Below are 21,525 nucleotides of genomic sequence, written 5' to 3' on the forward strand. Positions count from 1 at the left end.
TCCAATGTCACCCCACTATTGAATTGCTATTCATTGATAATGAATCCAGTTTCCTGGTAAATATAACCTCAGCCACATCCTTGGCGGGGTAAAAGCCGAATTACTGATTACAGTTATTCAAGATTATATGTGTTGATAAAATGTAAATATGATGGTTTACTTGAGATATACAAGAATTTATAAAATAAAATGGTTGCATCAGCCCCTAGTCGATGAGGATGAAGTGCAACGTTTTGCATTGGCTCACTTTTTCCCACCGGAGGCTGCTGCTTGAAAAGAATTATATTCCAGTTTCAAACCACCAGGGAGAGTCAAAGATGTCTCAGTACATGTCCTCACTGAGCCAAAGGTTCAACGCCATCATGAAGAGAAAGCAGTAGCAGCAAAAACAGCAGCCAAGCTCCTCCAGAAACTAGTGGTGCTGAAATAAATGATTACCAGCAGTGACTGTTACAATCTGCACTTCATCAGTGTCCATGTGCATCATTTGAAGATGAGAAAAATTAAGTGTTTGTGCAGTTTGTCAGGGATAGGTGTTGCATATCATACACAGATTTGTTTTGGCCATCCTGATTATTTTTCCCATTTAACAGATGCAATCCTCGGTGCGCCCGGTAAGTAATTAAACTGCAGCATGTTCTTACACACAAACCTTTGTAAATCAGGCCACAGGAGATATGTGATATCTGTGCAGGAGAACACAGAATTAAGTAGTGACCAAACACACACTGCAGCTGGTAACATACTCGCTGACATGGCCGGATCTGCCACCGCGATTATCGCTGTATTCAGTAAAAAAAATGCTCTGCAAAGCTGATTCTCCTTTTATTTGTTTATGTAACATCACAGAAAACTTCAGTTAAATGGCTTTTTCAAGGAAATTTAGTAAAGCGGTAACTTCTTCATGCCCATAACTTCACCAAAACTTCTGAAATGACGTTAACAGAAAAACTTACTGAAGCAAACTTAAGTTGAAGTCTGATTAACCCTGAAAAGAGAAACTAAACAACCTCAGCTGACTGCAGATGAAAACGTCCCGTCTGTGTGAATAAGGCTATGAAACGCTGACGTACAGATGAGCCTGTACTCTACAGCCAGATTAGATCCCTGACGGCAGCATCTCCATCGGATGTCCCTCTGACAACCTTTTCATTCTACACATCAATATAATATACATGGAAATGAGTGAAGGTTATTCTTAGCTGTCATTTATTCCAAGCATCTATTTGATTTTGGTCAGAGCGAAGGCTCTCCTTTCTGTGTTCTGAAACAAGGCTCGGATCAGATTCTTCACCTCCGAACTGGAGAACTCCACCGCCAGTGGACCTTTACCATCAGCCCATCTGTGAAGAAGAAAAACCAGATTATTACAAACCCATGAATAAAATTTTTCATGAATTAAAGACCACTCTGTGTAAATACAGGTAGAAAATGTTTTCTGAGGAGGTGTTTCTAGAGTGTGACTCAGCTTTGGGAATAACAAGTTTAATCCTCATTTCTTCAAGTTTGTGCTGAGGTTGTTTTCATATTCTTTTAGTAACCGTGAAGAGAAAAAGGTATGAATGATTTATCTTTCGCTGTAATGGTAATTCAATCAATTTCCACTAGTATGTCCTTAAAATTGACACTCTATGGAAAATACATAAATAATATTTTTCTGTGCTTGAGCATATACTGGTGAAACTCAAAAATCTGAGTATCACACAAAACTTAATTTATTTCAGTAACTCAGCTTAAAAAGGTAAATATATATTATATAGACTCATTATATGCAACGTGAGATATTTTAAGTAGGGATGGGCCGATACCGATACTAGCATTGGAAATACTCATCCTACCAAAAGTAAGGGGATCGGTGTCGAGCGAGTATTTGTTTAAACACCATCCGTTACCATGGAAACGGAATCACAATTCCTTGTTTCCTCCCCAACATGAACACACACACACACACAGGAAGTTACGCAGTCTTGCGTCACCGTTGTTTTGAGTTGGTAGGTGGAGAAGCAGCTGCATGTGAGTCTTTGTTAAGCTAACATTTAGCATTAGCGGTATGTTAGTAATTTGGGGTCTTTACTCGTTAGAAAATCCCGCCAGAAAAACAGCGACATGCCTCATATGCAGGGCTGAAGGTTCCAGAGGCGACAGGAATGCTGCCACATCACACCAGAGAGTTTAGAGATTTCAGGTTGAAATCACATGAAAGAGCACGAGTTTATTGCCTTAAAGGAAATGCACAACAAACCACAGCAATAACAAACGTTGGCAAATGCTTTTAAAAAAACGTAAGGAATTTGTAGAAAAAAAACTACCGCACCAACAGACAACGTCTTAGAATTTACTGTCCTGGATTAACAGCCTGTTCTTTGTGGAAAATGTTCCCGTACGTCCAGTTTCTAGTTTTTAATAGAAATTCTTTAATCCGAGTTTATTTACTCAATAATTAAAACAGTTCTGAGGCCATCGTGGATTTCACGTGTTAATAAAAGATGAATTGTATAAATAAATATTACGGCTGTCAAAAATAACGCGTTAACAGCCTTAACTAATTTATGTAATTAATTTAATTACATTTCTAACTGGAATTAACGCTCCCTCATCCCCACACATTTCCCACTAAAAAGTTTTTACGCTCTCATGAGGTGAGATGGTCCCTGGACGTGACGGAGGTCACGTGACCAGTACATTTACATTTTAAGTAAAGAGGGAGTCGAAGCAGGAGAAGACGGAAATCTTTTTATAAATAATTAAAGTAAAAAATATAACTGCCAACAACAGCTCTACAAACTGCATTTACCAACACAACAACACTTACGAAATTTTAGAAATATCACTTTTAATATAATTGTTGGGGAAACACTGTTTTTTATTAATGAGATTTTATTAAATTATGAGAGCAGGTCCTTGGTTCACCACAGAGCAGAGGAAGTGACAGCAATATTTAAACATAAGAAATGTAAAGATCCAGGCCGGTTTCTTCTGGGGCTGCCACCTCTGAATGGAGGTATGGATGTGAAAAGATCTAAATTACTCAATAAGCTCTTATCTTTGGCCAGAAAATGCATAATATTTAATTGGAGCAGTGAGAAACCTGCCACTGTGACTCAGCGGTATAAAGAAATTTCTTATGGAAAGACTAAGTGCCAGATTAAAAGGAAATGATGACACTTCTATGGATATATGGCGACTCTGATGGATTACCGGCCCAAGGATCTAAGTGAAACTATCCAGAGGGGAAACACTGACTTAGAAGGTCCCAGACTGAGTTGAGGTACAAGGACACATATTTCTTTATTTGTTGTTAGGCTGAGGGTTTTTTTTTGTTTGTTTTGTTTTTTTTCTAGCCCAGACCACGCGTGTGCTTATATGAATTGGTGACATGTAAATTCTGGAAACTAAATAAAATCTAATGATTAAAACAAAAAGAAAGAATTATTTGGATTATTTTCTATGAAGGTTTTGTCTTGCCTGTCAACGATCTCCTGCAGGGTCGCCCGCAGCACGATGACGAGCTCCTTGAAGGTGCTCCACTTTTTCACATAGAGGGGAACCTCCTCCTGGTATTTCTTATTCTTCTTTTCTTCAGCCAGAGGGGTGAAGACCAGCAAGCCTTCCTCAATGATGGTTTGGCACAGGGTGTGGAGGTGCGCTCCATCATCTGAGGAAATATCCTGTAGACAGTTGGGTGACCAAGTATTTATAAACCGTTATGTTTATTATGAAAACGTACAAGAGCTTGTTTGTACTTTATCAGGATATTATTAGCTTTAAAGTTCTTTTATAGGCTGTATAAACAAGATGGACAAAGCTTCCAATAGACAAATGCATTAAATGTGGATTCTGTCTAATAGATAAAAAATAGATTACTTCAGTTTACAAAGAACATTTGTACAGAAATCTATGCGAGAATGACTCTGCAAGTAACTTGACCTGCGACCTCAGTAAACAATATCTTCATATCTTATCCCTTTTGTAAAGTATAGTACCATTAAAATGGTAAATGGTCTGTGTTTATATAGCGCTTTACTGTATCTGAAACGATACCCAAAGCGTTTGACATTATACATCACATTCATCCATTCACACACACATTCACACACGGATGGTGGAAGCTGCCATGCAAGGCGCTAACCACGACCCATCAGGAGCAATTTGGGGTTCGGTGTCTTGCTCAGGGACACCTCGAACCGGCAAACCCTCGGGCTACAAGACAACCACTCCACCCACTGAGCCACGCCGCAAAATACACATAACATTAGGGTGGGGCCATGTGGAGATCCACCTTCTGATGATCCAACACTTTCCTGACACTTCAGATGTAAGAAATAAAAGACAAACCTCAAGCATCATGATTTTGGCGATGATTTCTGTGATGGCGGTGTTGAAGAGGGTCCCCATAGCTTTGCAGTAGATGCTAACTGGAAGGACATCCTGCCACACCGTCCCCAGCTGTTTCAGCTGATGAATGACCTGCAAACAGATAAAATTACATGAGCCATGTGTGAATGAAATTAAGTAAAAGCAAAGAAAAATTTCCTTCTCATTAATCTGCACCTGATGGAACAGATATGCTCCATTTCAATTAAAGCAGATTTCTCACAGGTATGAGAAAGCCAGTTTTTCTTTAGGTAAGTGACTTTGCCTGTATGACACCTGCATCCAAGCAAGCATGTGGTACGCTGCATGTTATGTGATGGAAATGTTCTTACTTGTGGTATGTCGGAACAACATCACAGAGCAGCTGGAAAATGTTTCTCATGGTGAAGAAGCTAGGCACTAAAAAACCCCAGTCATAGAGCTGGAGCCTTTTAACTAAAGAGTATATTTATTCCAGATTCACTCTCCACTACATCCTTTATCAAAGTGTTTCCTTTTACCTGCCGCACTGCTTTGCTGGCTGCAATGTAGTTGTCTTCATCATCCAGGTTGCAGAAGTTGTGAGCGGTAGAAAGTCTCTCCAGCAGTTCAGCTCTCTGAACATTCAGCTGGGCTAAGAAGCACTGGGCACCTACAGGCAACCACAGAAAGGATTAAGACCAACCGGTAAAATGTGAAGCCTTTGCAAAGTGCGAAAATTACAGTTCCCCCCTCGTCCACTGGGGCTCCAAAACAGAGTCAAGCCCCATAGACTCCCATGTTAAAAAGACCAACTTCACAGCAGAAATAAACATGTTTAAGCCTGGTACAAAAATCCATTTCAGGATTAATAGGTCAAGTTTACCTTCATGACAACTGTGAGGGGGATCTTTTTTTTTCTAACTCATCCATTTGGATGTTATTTAATCTTGAAATTCGGCATAACTGGGGGCGTGTCCTTTTGATTGACAGGTATCCAATATCCGCAGAAAGAAGGGAGAGTGCAGCATAAACGTGGTTTTTAGCTGACTGTGCACCTTAGCTTTAGCCCACCTATCTCCGTTAGCTGGTTAGCTACCATTAGCTTCGGGTTAGCTCGGTTAGCTCTTAGCTACAGGCAGCTCGGAGTTTAATGGTTGTCAATCATCCACCCCCACGCTCGTAGCCCCTCTCAGCTCCACCATTTTGCCCATTTTTGTATTTTCCGGGAGCGACGGCAGGCGTGACGCTGCAAAGATAGCGACGGTGGGAACCGCCCACAAGTTTCACTTTTGCTCTTCAGAAAAGCTACGGGTGACGTCACAAAGGCTCCGTCCATCTTTACAGCCCATCATTAAGACATAAATGTGCTCTTATTTCAAGACAGTAGACGTAGACTACATTTGAACAAATTGCCTGGAAAACATTCTCCTGACTTTCTTGACAATAACTGCTTGCTTACCCAATTTCCTGAATCCAGGCACCAAGTCAACAAAAGTTGCAACGCTCTCACTGAGAGGCTGTGGCAGGTGGGCTCTGAAGTGGTGACCCAGGGTGAGCAGGTGATGAGCCAGGTACATGCAGTTGTTATGTTGGATGGCAGCTAGATGAGGAAACTTGAGCAGGTTCTCTCTGCATGGAGCAAAGGGAAAGAAAGAGATATTCATTTACATCCAAGGAAACATGTGGTACGCTGCATGTTATGTGATGGAAATGTTCTTACTTGTGGTATGTCGGAACAACATCGTAGAACAGCTGGAAAATGTTTCTCACGGTGAAGAAGAGTTGCAAGGCACTAAAAATCCCCAGTCAGTAAGGTTACTGTCACAGAAGTAATCCCATTGCAAAGCCAGATCAGCGAGGTCTCAGGCGATGGACTGTAACTTACCATTGAGTGGAGCTTCCAACAGCTTCATACAGGGTGTTGACTGCCAGCTCCATCAGCTGCTGCACCGACTCACTGATGCGACAGGCTGGCAGACGCAGACTCCATGCAGACAGCTGCTTTGAGTTCTCCATTATCACCTCCTCCTTCACGGTCTCCGGTTTCAACTTTACCTCCGAACCTGGAGCGGGCAGCTTGAGGAGACGCAGCTTTGATTCTGGTGTGATCTAACAGAGAAGTGTGAAGAAAAAAATGGAAATTATTAAAAAAGACTGACAGAATATTAAAAAGGTTTATTTTATGTTTTCTCCAGAACTCACCGACATCTCTCCCCCAGACAATCACACTCAAAACAAATTCTCATCAACACCTGACTATTAACTGGTCTAAGGCTATAGTTATGCCCATTAACTGTAACTTACAAAACAAACCTAGTACTACAATACAAAAGCCAGCGACCTGTTCTCACTGATACCCACTAAACCATCCTCCAGCTGGATTAAGTCAACGGACTCACATATATCCAAATTTCCATGAAAAAACAAGCCATCACGTATCAGTCTAAAAACATTACAACAGACTAAAGATAGAGGTGGATTGGACCTTTAATCACTATTTCTTAGCTAACAAGCTGCAGTATATCTCCACATGTCTTAAACCTAGCAGTCTGGATGAACCATGGTTAGATGTAGAGCATTGTGTGAGGATCTGGTTATCTCTGACCTGCCAATTATCAGCTCAGCCATCAAACCACATCAGTGTTTTAAAAGCATCAACATCAGTTCCATGCTAAGCCCTCTGCACTGGGGGCTGGGTCGGCCATGTGTGCCGGGGCCCCTTCCGTGGTATTGGTCTCTTGTCTGGTGCCCGTGTTGGTGCCCTGGCCGCTGTGGTCCAGCCAGCTCCTTGTGCAGATGGCTCCTGGGATAGTGTTTTGGCTCCTCTGTGCTCAGCCACATATTAATCTGACTGTGTGTGTGTGTGAATATGTATATGTGGTGATGGAGATGGGGGTCAGGGAGCATGATGGGAAGGGGGTTGGTGGGCTATTCTTTTTAATTCTTTTAAAACCTGTAAAGCACTTTATGCTACATTTCATTGTATGAAAAGAGCTTTATAAATAAAGTTTGATTGACTGATTGATTGATTGATTGAATGGCTTGGTGGGAATTTCTAAAATTAACCAAGTCTTCACTTTTTCCATGTAAGCTACACCCATCTGGAACAACCCTGACATCCTGCAAAACAAAAAGCTGATTAACTTCACTCAGTGGAAGAATAAAGGAATAAAACACAGCATATAATAGAAAATGGAAACTTTTGATATTCTCACTTCACAATATGGAGTCAATAGCACTTCATTTTTAGAATACCACCAGCTTATATCTTTCATATGTAAAAAATATATAATTAACCAGTTAAACTTGCAGTTACCTATCAGGGTAGCAGAATTCTTAAATCTTGATGCCCAAAAACTATTATCAAATATATAAAGACTGTTATGTAAGCTAAAAAATTCAATCTCTCTTCCAACTTCAAAATGGCAGGTGGACTTATCCAGTAAATTTAATCAAAATGAATGGACACAAATATGTTAAAACACCTTTAAAATGACCCTTCACTCTGGCCACCCTGGATGGCCGGGGCCTGGTGGGGTCGGCAGCTGCCGATCTTGGCCCGCCGGGGCTTGTGACAGTGGGGGGCTCTGGCTGGGGCCTTCCTCTACAACCTTCTAGGTGGGTCTGGGGTAGTCTTTGTGGTGGGGTGGCTCGGGTTCGTGCTCCAGGATTGTTGCTGATCGCCCGGGTCTCTGGGCCGCCCTAGTCTGGGCCAGTCTGTATTACTCATACACTGCATGCTGACTCAGTTGCTGAGTTGTCCAGTGGGTTTATACACTAAGAGCTACCTTTGTTTAAGTTTTTTTGTGTGTGTTTCTGGTACTTTGTGTGCTGTTAAATGTTGTTGCAGTCTCAGATATTTCTTTTTTAGTAACTCCTGATGACTGTCAGCTTAGTTTACCAGTAAATGCTGTAAGAAATTTTCTGTTGTGTTTCTACACAGTTGTAGCAGTTGATTGATGTTAGTTTGGATTGAAGTCTTGTTGCCTTCTATATACCGTCTTTGTCTCCTCTTCCTTTTTTCTACTTTCCTTTTTACTTCTCTTCATTATTCTTCTTTTTTGTCTGCCCTCCGGTCAGGACAAATTCCATAATCCAAAGTAAATAAAATATATAAAAAAAAGAAGAAGAAGAAAAGATTATCGAAATGGGCCGTATACCTATAAAGCTCCCCTTGGCAAAGCAAATTCGTTCGGCACAACACAGCAGCCAGACCATTATTCTGCCTGCTATCAGGCTGAACAGGACAAGTTAAAATAAAAAACAAAACAAAAAAAAACAGGAATTCCTACAGGAATAGTTGTCTTGTAGTCTGAGGGTTGAGGGTTCGATCCTCCGCCTGTCGAGGTGTCCCTGAGCAAGACACCGAACCCCAAATTGCTCCTGATGGGTCGTGGTTGAGCGCCTTGCATGGCAGCTTCCTCCATTAGTGTATGAATGTGTGTGTGTGTGAATGTGTGTGTGAATGGGTGAATGTGATGTATATTGTAAAGCGCTTTGGGTAACATCCAAGATACAGTAAGGCGCTATATAAATACGGACCATGTAGCATTTACCATTATCTAAAGCAGAGGTCTCCAACCCTGGTCCTCAAGGCCCATTATCCTGCAGTTATTAGATATCTCCCTGCTGCAACCCACCTGATTCAAATTAATGGTCATTAACAGACTTGTGCAGAGCTTCTCAGAGAGTCGTTCAATTTAACTCAGGTGTGTTGCAGAAGGGAGACACCTAAGACCCGCAGGATAGTGGGCCTTGAGGACCAGGGTTGGGGACCTCTGATCTAAAGAACTCTGTCCAGCTGATACCACTCCTGCTGCCACCTTCAGATTAGAAAGAGAAACTGCAACGCGACACGAGAACGACGCACACCCCTATGCTCGAGTGCTAGATCACACTTAACCAGCATCAGCTACGCCGTACCAACCTTATGCAGATGCCGCGCGAGTATAAATTCAGCTTAACACTTGAAAGTGCTTCACAACATGTCAAACCCTTTCATGATACCACAGTAAAAAACAGACGTTCCTTCGCCAAACTGACCATAGCGAATATTGGTCCAACACCATTGAACAGGAAGTCCTTGTAACTGACATATTGTACTGTTGATGTCCATCAAACTCAGCAGTGGGGATAGCAGTCAGGCATGGAACTAAGTCAAATTGACATATGCTGAAAAGGTTGCAATATGGCTCTATAGCGCCCCCTAGAATCATTTTATCAACTAGCCTCACGCACTACATTTACCGACATGGATGAAATCCGCCACATAAATATAACATGCCAGGACCTACAAAAAAGCTTCTTGGACCTATAGGTTCAATTAAACAGGAAGTCGATTAGCTTGAAAAAAGTGCCTTTTTTGGAGTAATTTTTGCCCTTTTCTTTGCCTTGCATTTTAACAAACTCCTCCTGGAGATTTTATCGTATTGAGCTCAAAACTGGTCAGATCACTCTAGAGGCAAGTGAATGAATGAACTTTATTGTCACTGCAACAGGTGCAGGGCAGAGCATCCACCTGCATAACATTCCAGGGTACTTGATAACCAGCCATCCAAGGCCAGTTCAGGGAGCCAGATTAAGAAAGCAGCATTTGTTTTGGTTCAGGCTAGAGCATGTTTCGTCTGCCTTAAGTCTCTCAGTGGTCTCACTGGCAACTCTAATCATCCGAAAATAGGTCAGTTTCCACCCAGCCAAGCTGACAGCGTCTTGGTGTCAATCCTGCGTTCAAGCTCCGGAACCTCAACCAGCTTGACATTCTGAGCTAGAATAGCATCCCGTTTACGATTAAGCTCCTGCAGCGCTATAGTCTGAGTGTTCAAAGCTTGGCACACACCAGCAGAAAAGTCCTGCAGCTTGCCAGTGGCCGCCAACAATGTCTGAATTTTGCGATACACCAGAAAACCGCCCACTCCAAACAGCAGAAACCCAGTTATCATGTCCTCTACGTCCTCCACAAAAAAAAGCAACAGACACATGACCTTCCAACCCCCCCAAGAGTCCATCATGTATCTAGCCGCGAACATCACGCCAGGACAAGCGGGCTCCCATACGCCATACGGTTTGAATAAATTTGGTCAATTCCATTGAGAGACCAGCTGATCAGATCCATGGTTCAAGATTTAGAACAGAAATGCAGAGAGAGGCTCAGAGAAGACAGGACAAGTAGCAGGACAGAGTGTGGGGAGGGTGAGACAGAAAAAGCGTCCGCCTTCCTCGAGTGCAGAAAAGAGAGAGAAAAAAAAAGAAAGAAAAAAGAAGCCATTGAAGAAGTGATCAAAAGTTATCAAAAACTTTCTCAAACGAGTTGCTGTTCAATGGTAGCGACTCCGCACAGTTTGATGTTTCGCCATCAAGTACAGAATCCACTATCTCTTACATACAACACCCAATCTGCACAAAACTAAACATGTTTCACTCCAGTTCCATCCTGACCACATCTACATGTCCAGACATTGTCAAGACCATAGCCCCGTCCCCTGGAAACAGGAAGTCCTATATTTTTAACCCTTTAATACCTTTACAACCCAGGGGAACTCATTATTATCATCCTTCATGGGGTCAGGTTTGAAAATATAACTGACCATAATGATTAAAATGGCATCTTGTGATGTTTCATTCCTTTGCCATGAAACAGGAAGTGGCTCTAACTCTGAACTCAGTTGACCAAAGCAGGTGATATTTTTCAGTTTCCATTAGAGTCCCTACCTGAACATGTCTGTACATGAATAGCGACTCAAAGTCAGAGCGCCACCTAGTGTTAAAATTATGCTCCCGTTTGTATGAATTTGATACGATTTGTCAGAAAAAAGGGCAACTTTTTTTTTTTAAAACACTGAGTGCATATTTACTTGACAATCAAAAAAAAAAAAAAAAAAAAGTTATCTGAGAGTAATCAGATTACTGTAATGATGTGATGTCTGTAACTTTGGTTCACACCAGAGTGTGAACATTCACACTACTCAAAACAAAGCCATGGATCATTTAAAGTGGAAATGAAACAGTCAACCAAATTAACATTATTTACTAGATTGAGTCCTAATCTTATCAATAATTATATAACAAACGTGACAAATATAAACATATAAAAATGATAATATAAAGATGCTAAACGCATTAGAAGAATAGACCTGCAGGATGGTGGTGAAGGGGATCGTTGAGTTTAGGATAACATGACTGAGTGCCGTGGAAAACGCTGAGTCAGGGTAAGAAATAGTCTGTTTCTGTGGAGGTTTGTACCAGCTGTGGTGACCTCTGGATGAAATGACAAATAATGTGAAATTATTTAAGGTTATAGGTGGTGAATTAAAAACACTCAAAGCAACTTAAACCTTTAGTCTGTTGGTCCGGCGGACCGGTAGCTTGCCAGACTCAAACGTCTTCTGCTCTGTGTAATCTTCCTCCAGAAAACACTCACTACAGAGGCTGGAGTCAGGAGGGTTTTTCTCTTCAGTGCTGCCAACCAGCAGGACAGTTCTCCGTTTCAGCGGAAGTTTGGGAAAACAGACGGTTTTGTCCTCGGCCTGAACTCTGTAAAACTGAATTTTACACCCAGGAGCAATACAGTAGTATGTTTATATACATACTACTGTATGTATATAGTAGTAGTATACAGTAGTCCCTCTTTGTTTTCTCTTCTCTTGGTTCACCAGTCTCCATCGTATCTGTTATCGTTCTCACTTTGACAAGGGGATGCTAATCCGGACCGAGAAACTAACCAACCCTGTGACGTCACAGTTCATAGTACTGCTACGAAAAATTAAACGCCGCTACGCTTTTCTTTTATGTTTGTATTTGTCACGTTTGCTATATAATTATTGATAATAAGACTCAGTCTAGTAAATAATGTAAATTTGGTTGACTGTTTCATTTCCACTTTAAAGTGGACCAAACAGTGCCAGCGTTAATGGGAATCTAACTAAGGGAATCTGATCGTACACTACCATCGCACTTTCTTCATTCAGACACTCCGTCCTGGTTCACGCGTACCTTTACAGTGTTGTGCATCTTGGAGGTCATGAGCTTGCGTGCTGCAATGATGACATCTTTGCACTTCTTGCTGGCAAAGTGACAGTTAACATCTCTGGCATATTTCAGCAGATCTGTGGAATCACCCTGCAGATACTCCATTTGCTTCAGTGCCTTCTCGAACTCCTCTGTTTCCTTAATCACCTTGAACATCCAGAAAGACAAAAATAAAGTCAAAAACAACAATCTATCACAGAGCAATCGACATGTTAAAATCTTTTAGTCTGTACAGTGTTGTATTTCTCCAGCTGGCTGCTGTTGGTGGGGATGGAATAGACGAGACACTCATGGATGATACACTGTGACAGTTCCTCCCAAATCAGTTCCCCCAAAATGGCTGAGAGTTTTCTATCCCCAACGGGTACATCTAAAAGATAAAAGAAAACACACACATGACATTCTGTTAACAGCCTCAATGTACTTAACAAAGACATGAAGCATCCTCACAGGTTTTATTGTCATTGCTTTACCTAGCAGGTGTGAGTGCAGTGTCGTGAGCACCAGCAGGAGTTTGTTGTAGACCTGTGAAGGAGTGGATCGCTCCTCCTGGCTCTCCTCCAAACACTGCAAGGCCAGGATGGTTCCCTCAGCCTCTGTCACTCTCACTGACAGCGAGGCATACATCACCAGCGGCTTCAACATGTTCTTCAACAGCACCTGACCTGGATAACAACAGGTGCTAATGAACGGTGTTGAAAACCCTCCACTGGACCAAAATCAGCCAATATTAGCTTGACACTTATTTGCTAAGCCAAAGAACACTTGTGTTTTTCTGGGTGTTATTCTTTCCGTGTGCTAAGAATATAAACTCATGTGAATGAAGAGTTTCTTTGACAGAGAGCAGTGATCGTTGCTCTTACTGAACAGTTTGATCTTGTGCTGAAGATCTCCCTGAACGGCCAGAGCTTGCAGGACGCAGCGCAACAGCTCAGGAGACTTCGGGTCATCATCTTTACTGAAGGTATAATTAAGCCTCAGCTCCACCTTCAGCAAGCAATTCTGACCTGCAGGCTCTAATGAAACATAAAAAAAAAGATTTTACACCCTGGAAAGAGCTGATATCACATCTGACAAAGAAAATGCTTGATCTGTTTCCTGAAGATGTCTTGCCATTCATAGACGGTAACTTCCAAACAACGAGGCGCTTCCATTCATCTCCCAAATGGTAAATTAAGTTTTCTCTTTGGACTGTCAGCTCGGAGCTCAGAGCACTGAGCAGCGGCAGCTGAGAGGTTTTCCAGTCCTTCAGTGAAGCCACACTGGTCCTTGCCTGGAAAAAAGATGGCCCACAGATTGGTTTAATACAACACCAGCACACCTCTTCTAGTCAGGGAACAGTGCCTTCACCTCTCAGTCCTCCAATTAAAAGCTAAATTCAGTCTCTTCCACAATGAGGCAGGTTACGGTTGGGTTAGGTTAGTTTAGCCCAAAATGATGTCAAGAGAGCCAGAGAGGAACAGCAAACACAAACATGTTTTTATTTATCATTTCTTGTAATGCAATTCATCTGATTAGAAGCTGGCATCTCTCTATCTTCTATCAATTAATAAATCATTTCCTCCATAATTACCAGCCTTGGTTTACAGATACAATGCCTTAACATCTTACACAGTTTTTGAATAAGTTATTGAACATTATACATGCAACATCTATATATGATTAATATAGCCATATAGACTCACATTTACACAGAAGCTAGATTTTAGGAGTTTGTCAGCAGCCTACAAATTTACTCCATAATTAATTTACAAAGAACTGAATAAAAAAGGGCTGCCTAAGCTACTTTACTGCAAGTTACACACAAACACACACCTAAAACCTGCCAAAAACAAATCCCATAACAATGCTTGGCAGCTTTAGGAAGTGGTCCACTTTATTCTGATTAATGTCTCATGAAAACATACAACTTAATGCCCACAGTAGGTTCTTTAATTCTACATTCATTTTCTGATCCTCTGAGATAATCCTAACATCTCATGAAATTCACTCGGTCGTCTAAATATATGGTTTATTTTGGGAAACTGTGGGTTATAAAGGAGCCCGACGACTTTACTTTCAGGACAAACTCTCCAAGATGTTTATGTTTTACTTCCATGTAGCAAAATCCACCCACTTTGGTCCTGGTTGAACTGGTGTGAATGTGGGACAGTTCACAAGAAAGCACCAAGGTTCTGAGACTGGAGAACAGAGCCGATGTCAGAACCAGAACCAGAACCAGAACCGTGTCTGTGTGAAAACACCTAAAGAGGTTTTCTATCTGAGAATGAGCAATTCCAAACAAAACTGATGGTAATTTTCAATGTAAGATGAATGTTTTGACTTCAGGAGTCTTTTTGTCAAAAGGGAATTAGTTGTGATTCTGATACACGTTTCTTTTGTCCGACACCAACACCTGGGGTTTTGGTATCTACCAATACCGAGTACTGATCCAATACCAGTGTTATTTTATTAAGAGGTCTATTTAATTTATAATTTAAATAAATGATATTTATTACAGAGTTTGACGAAGAATATTGTTACTGCCATTCAATGGCCTAGCATAGGTTAAACTATACAACTTTAAATGTATATATCAGATTAATCCCAGCTTACTAATGAATTAATCATGATTAAACACGTTTAACAAGCAGCATAACAGCCGATCAGCTGATCACCGACAGCCGGTCACGCATGAGGAGAAGGAGCAGAAATACAAGAGGAGTTAAAACAGAACTGAGGGAAAAGTTTTTTCTTTTTTGTTTTTTAAATGAAGGCGTGCGGGAGTTGAACCCTCGCACCTGGAAAAGTTTGGGGGATGAGGGAGCGTTAATTACATTTTTAAAAATGAAATTTAATATTTATTTTTATAATTCAGGTTTTATTAACACATGAAAACCACAGAAGTTTTTTTTATTATTGAGTAAATACACTTGGATCAAAGAATTTCTATTATAAACTATCTTGAAACTGGACGTAAAGCGAACGTTTTCCACAAAGAACGGGGCTGTTAATCCAGGACATTAAATCCTAACACACTGTCTCTCACTGCGATGGCTTTCTTTTCAGTTTTGAGTCCACATTTAAAGCGTTTTTAATTGTATTCTTCTATCATGCTACTGGATTTAACTGCTGCGTTTGACCCCGTTTACCATGATATTTAAATGGTGTGGCTCTGGAACGGTTTAGGTCCTATTTAAAAAGACCGAACCTTCTTGGTTCATCTAGGGGATTGTGAGTCCTCCTGTGCTCTGCTGTCATACGGAGTCCCGCAAGGATCCCTTTTGGGCCCAATTATGTTTTCCTTGTATTTGCTGTCCCTGGGCTCAGTTCTCAGGAGAAACGGCTTCTCCTTTCACTGTTATGCAGACGACTGCCAGATCTATTTTCCACTTAAAAAGAAGGATGGACTTTCACTAAACTCTCTGCAAACATGTCTGAAGGACAATAAATCTAGGATGGCAGTAGGGCTGGGCAATTAATCGAATTTTAATCGCAATTACGATCTGGGTTTTCAGCGATCATAAAAATGAAATGGTCCGATTATTTTTTGTCCTTCGATTTGTGCTGTTTTCAAATCGAGCGCAGCTGTCATTGCAGCGCTTTGCTGCAGACTCCTCCCACTGCTGCAGACTCCTCCCACTGCTGCAGACTCCTCCCACAGCCCCGACCGCTTTAGTTTCATTCAGAATGAGTTGCAGACACCTGGACACACGGGAGGCAGCGTCGCTCCTTCTCCATCATTTTCTATGTAAACTTGCGCGAGGAGGTGAAAATCGCTGCCCTCCAGCCAAGCGACAGGCGACAGTCGTGCATGTAAAATGTTGTGTTCGTGCACGCAGACGTGCACACGGGGGCTTGCGACGCAACATAAAAAAAATAGAAAAATGTTCAATTTTTGAGTCACAACTAAATAATCCACCAGCTCCCAGAGTCACAGAGAGACAAACGTTATAAACAAACAGAACTTTTTTCTCAGTTAACACAGGGAACAATCCGGGATTTAAGAAACTCATCAACACTTTGGACAAACGGCATCACTGCCATCTCAACACCATGTTAGTGGACTGTCTCTTTCTTCTCTGTATGATGAGTGTAGTGAGGGTGTGTGAAAGCCGTGGTGACAGTCCGATGTTTCGCCACCGCTACGGACCTGTGGTAAAGCCGCACCAGAGCCGTATAGAAATGTCGCGCTACATTTTATTGATGCTGATTTCAACGTGAAAACTAAATGTCTCCAGACTATTTTTTTCCAGATCACACCAGGCGGAACATAGCTGCTCGTCTGAGACAAACAATAGCTATGGAGACCTGGTGGAAAGAAACTAGTCTTTATTACCACAGTAAACACTTTAAATGGTTGATTTTATAGCAAACAATACATTTTAATTGCATTAGCTTAATTTTGCTACACTCACCATTAAGCAAGTTTTTAAAAAATATTAGAGATTTAACAAGCAGTTAAAGTGTTTTTCGAGGCAGTTGACAGTTTGTCTATAAAATAATCTAATATATATAATCTATATATTTTTTGATAATACTGTCATTTTTTAAGAGTAGAGGAATGATGTTCTGGACATGATGTAAGCAGCTCTTACCCGTTCCAGATGACTGGCTGCATCGACATACTTCTTCTCGTGTAATGCTTCTTTGAACTTCTCCATTGAGCTGTGAAACTGAGTCATGCAGAAAAGTTTTTTACACACTTAAACATTTAAACTTGTAAATATTTAACTTGTTGTGTAAGATATACCTCTTTTAAGTGTTCAAGCATATTCATGATTATAGTGTTTTTCTCCAGCTGATGCTTCAGCTTTGTGTATTCGGCCACAGCCACGTGGATGTTTTGTTGCACCTGCATTCACATAAACAAAGAATAAATAAAACACGCAAAAAAAAGGTAAAAAATTTCAGAATGCTGTAAATAAAAATGGCAAATGGTCTACGATGTCTTTTTAAATCCTTTCTAGAGTGCACAAAATCATTTTAAAAACATTTTATTACAAATACTTAAACAGTGATTATTATTTACAGACCCATCAAAAAGAAAGTTTATCCTCTTCCAGTTCTACCCATCCAATTTACCAACGAGGGGCCTCATTTATCAGCCGTGTGTATGCACAGAAATGTGCGTAATGTTTGCGTACGATCATTCCCGTGCAAAGTGTGGGATTTAAATGTAACCACAATTCTCACCATGTGTAAGCACAAAACCTAGTGGTAGAAGAGTGAAACTACAGCTAAAATGCACTGAGAGTCACAAGTTCAGCAATCTCAAACCTCACGTTACCTAATAAAAATTCTCAATTAGTGATGTACTGTTTGATTTGAATAACTGGTGTAAGAGGCAGCTGTGACAGGACAACCTGAAAAGAAAACTCATGTGTCATGGCTTATCTTGCAGAGAACTGTGTGCTCTGCAGGGAACAGCTTTTCAAAGAGCGTGCTGATCTGTTCAGCCAGAGCACAGTGTTGTAGAAAAATGACCAAGAGTCTGGAACGAGTAAAAGTATAAAAAAAAGTTTATTACAGGAGAATTATTGAATACAGAATTAAGTAATGAGAGTGGTCGTCTCGACTCGCGTGAGGAGGCAAGAGGAAAAACAATCGTTCTACATTTCTGTAGAAAGAATCCTCCTCCTGAAGACCTTGGGTGGACACACAACTCCAAGAGCTGGCGTCAAAACAACCTCACATAGTTGTGTCTCCACCAGAACCAGTCTGAGGGTCTGAGGAAGGACCAGATAAAGCTCATCTTACCCTTGTAGTGAACTTTTAACAGAGCATGTACATGAAGAGAATAAACCTTAAAAGTGAATAAAAGCGTGATGAGTAAAAATGTAAAAAGTGTAATATAGTAACAATCAGTGTAAATACAATTTATAAATGAATATAGTAAAGTAATTATAGTTGTGATTATAATATTATATATAGAGCATAATAAGTAAAATTTCTTCCACAACAGAACAGCTTCTCAGCTAGTAGCTCTCAGCTTCCCCAGAAACTTCTAGTGGAAGTTATGCCGCGATTTGCAACCCACGTTGGCGGGAGAGACAAAACGCACCAAAGCCATCCCAGTGCACATCCAGCTCCTGTCCACTCTGGGGTTCTTGGCTTCCGGAACATTTCATCGGGAGATTGGAGAAATATGCAGCATTTTGCAGCCAACACTAAACAGAATTATGCTGGCAGTGTTGGATGCAATCATTTCTCTGGCCCCAACCCGGTTCCCCTGCAAACCTCACCAAGAAGCCGAAATTAAACAAGGATTTCACACCACTGCCGGATTCCCAAACAAAACAGAAGCCACAGATTGCACCCACATCTTAATAAAGGCACCATCACACAACAAATTCAGCTACATGAACAGAAAAGGTTTTTATTCAATTAATGTAAAACTAATCTGCCATCGACATTAGGGATGCAACGATGAGTCGACAATTTGTCGACAATAAAAATGGTCGACAACGAATTTAACCGTCGACTATTGTTGGCAAAAATAAAAAAACTACAGAGTGAGACATCGTCTCCTTTTCTAATCTCTGCTGAGAGACGCACATGCACAATAAAGTCCACCAGGGGGAAAATATGGTGACGGACCAGGGAACAAAACGGCGACAAAGGACGTCAAAAGTCTGAAGGAACTTACAAAATAAATTAAATACATGTGAGGTTTGTAAAGCGGACCTTGTGTACCACGGAAGTACGTCTGCAATGCTCGAACATTTAAAGAGGAGGAATGTCAGACTTACTAAACAACCTCATGCAAGATTTCAAAGCTCGAAGTGAAATAAGAGCCAGTTAATAATTATGAGGTACATAGTGCGACTGGCTGACTAGTCGTTTTAATAGTCGATGACTAATCGACTATCAGAATAGTTGTTAGCTGCAGGTCTATTCGACATATGTCTCTGTTAAACGCTGCCTCCCGGTGGCCTGGAAGAACGCACAACTCATTCATTCTGCAGCACAGCTCTGTGGGTGTGCGCCTCCAGGAGCTGTTGGAGATAGTTGGCTGATTATCGGGGGTATCTAATGAAGCTGGGGTTAATGAACCCCGTAGCCAACCCAAGGACCCTGCAGGAGAAGACTTCGACTTCAGACCATTTTTTTCTATTTCTGAGATGCTCTGAGACACAGTAAACTGCAGCCGTCACCTTCTCCCAAGCCCCGTTTTTCTTTTGTTGGTCACAACTGCATTAAGTGGTCCAAAAAGTTCCTACAAGTATCTCAATTTAAGTGTCAGAGAAATCCCTCTTCTTCCCCTCTTTGCCATGATTTTGGAGATAAGAAAAGTCCATACATTTTTAAAGGGATTGCCGCTACCATTAATGGTCAATTGGAGGCATTTCTGAATCCAAATGCACCTGAACATGCACGCGCACGGTTATTTACAACAGGTGGGATTTTTCAACAGAGTGTATTTACCAGTGTGCGTGCGCACGTTTGATAAATCAGGATTTTTTGTTGTTGTTGTTGTTCTTACACACATTCCAAATTTCAGTCCTAAGCAAGAATATAGAAACTTTTCTACACACAGTTGATAAATGAGGCCTCAGGTCCTTAACAGATATTAAGAGGTGGATTAATGCCATCTCACATGAACAATATGACACAATACAAGCCAGAAGGAAGACGCAGTATGAGGAGAACTAGGTGTGCTCCATGATTCAACAGCTGGTAGCGCCGTCTTTAGCAGCAGTAGTCTGACATCAACATTTTTGTATCTCATGAGCAGTATGGAGGCATAGCTTTACTTGGTATAGAACCACCATCCTCCCAGTTGGAGGATAACAATTATACCCTCTGATCCACAAGTATCCTTGTTCAGTCACACCTTTCTCTTGTTAACGGGTTTCACACATACCTCCGTCTCAATGCAGTTTTTTAAAGCATCCATTTCTTTGGAGACTGAATCAACTTGTAGCATTAGGTCCTCTGATCCTTGCAAGCTTGGTAGGAATTCATTGTATCTCTTGTTTATCATGTCACATACTTCTTCCTGAGCAAAAAAAGGGAAAACACCGAGTCATCTGATGAGCTGTAATAACACAAAGATGCTTTGTTATGAGACAAAACATTTTCAAAGCTCAGAAAATAACTCACGTTCTCTTAGTGTACAAATATACACCCAAAATAAAAGCCGCTTGACTGTTAATTAGTTTGATCATTTCAACGATATCCAAAAACGTATTAATGGTAGTGTGTGCCATCGTGTTGTGTTGGTACTGCTGTAAAGCGACGTAGTAAGTAGTCAGTCTACGTATGGCTAACTACAAACTACGTTACCTGTCTTCTGAACTTACTGAACAGTCTCTTTTGAGCTGGTTAACGGTGTGGTTACATTTATAGTTTAATGTTATCTCAGTAATCGTTGTTAAACTAATTAAGGTTAGCTGATGGGAAAAATACTGGCTGAGATGCTAACAGTTAACAATAGTCCGATCTTTACTAAGCGGGACGTTAGCAGATGCTTCGCTAGCTACAGATTTACCTTTGTATCTTCCACTTTTCGCGACATTTTGTTTATTTTACTGGCCAGGTCCTCTTTCTCTAGCTTGCCAGAGCTGGCGAGCACTTCGGTGACAAATGAAGCCATACTTAACATTAAAGTTATAATGTTTTAACGACACTGTGACACCTCAGCTCAACAACTCTACAAACATGCCCCGCCAGGCGGCCTGATTGGCTCCGAGTAGCTCCGAGATGTCGCCGAACGCAACAGGACCCGCCCCTTCTTTCTTTTTCGTCTATTTTTAAACAACAAATCACTGTCAAGATGCGCTCGTAGCGCCGCCTAAAGGTGATGCAAAAAGCATACATTAAACAAGGTGCGAAATTAATAAATGCATAAATGAATGAATGAATAAACAAACTAATCAATAAATAATCCGTTATCCCAAGAGGAAGATCACACAACAACGGAATCACTACTAAAATTATTAATCATGTGACAGAAACAAACATGTGACAGCATGTGCAACAAAATAATCACAGCCAAAACAACTATTTTGCATGTTTTGGCACGAGGAGCTACGTTAAGCAAGCAGCTTTTTAAATATGATGTATCTGACTTGATTTTTCTTTTCTATTTGGCAGAAATTAAAAAGCTTTCAATACTGAAGGTATGCAATTACTGTAGCTTTAGTAATCACATTCCGGTCAACAGGCGGCGATAATGCTCCC

At 41.0% G+C, this 21,525-nt stretch overlaps 1 protein-coding gene across 1 annotated transcript; it reads right to left on the minus strand.

Moving 5' to 3' along the window:
* Nucleotides 1–812: 812 nt before the first annotated feature.
* On the minus strand, nucleotides 813–21,041 carry zw10 (zw10 kinetochore protein). Its single transcript, XM_042009373.1, has 16 exons — nucleotides 20,834–21,041; nucleotides 20,207–20,341; nucleotides 17,093–17,194; nucleotides 16,938–17,015; nucleotides 13,474–13,633; nucleotides 13,224–13,376; nucleotides 12,834–13,025; nucleotides 12,594–12,730; nucleotides 12,325–12,507; nucleotides 6,221–6,444; nucleotides 6,056–6,127; nucleotides 5,795–5,964; nucleotides 4,875–5,005; nucleotides 4,336–4,467; nucleotides 3,466–3,668; nucleotides 813–1,343 (listed from the first exon to the last, which is right to left on the minus strand). The coding sequence occupies exons 1-16, from the start codon at nucleotides 20,945–20,947 to the stop codon at nucleotides 1,223–1,225; spliced, it is 2,307 nt and encodes a 768-aa protein (XP_041865307.1). The 5' UTR covers nucleotides 20,948–21,041; the 3' UTR covers nucleotides 813–1,222.
* Between the last annotated feature and the right edge of the window lie 484 nt (nucleotides 21,042–21,525).

This window comes from Melanotaenia boesemani, chromosome 15 (assembly GCF_017639745.1).
Source record: "Melanotaenia boesemani isolate fMelBoe1 chromosome 15, fMelBoe1.pri, whole genome shotgun sequence".
Lineage (NCBI taxonomy): Eukaryota > Metazoa > Chordata > Actinopteri > Atheriniformes > Melanotaeniidae > Melanotaenia > Melanotaenia boesemani.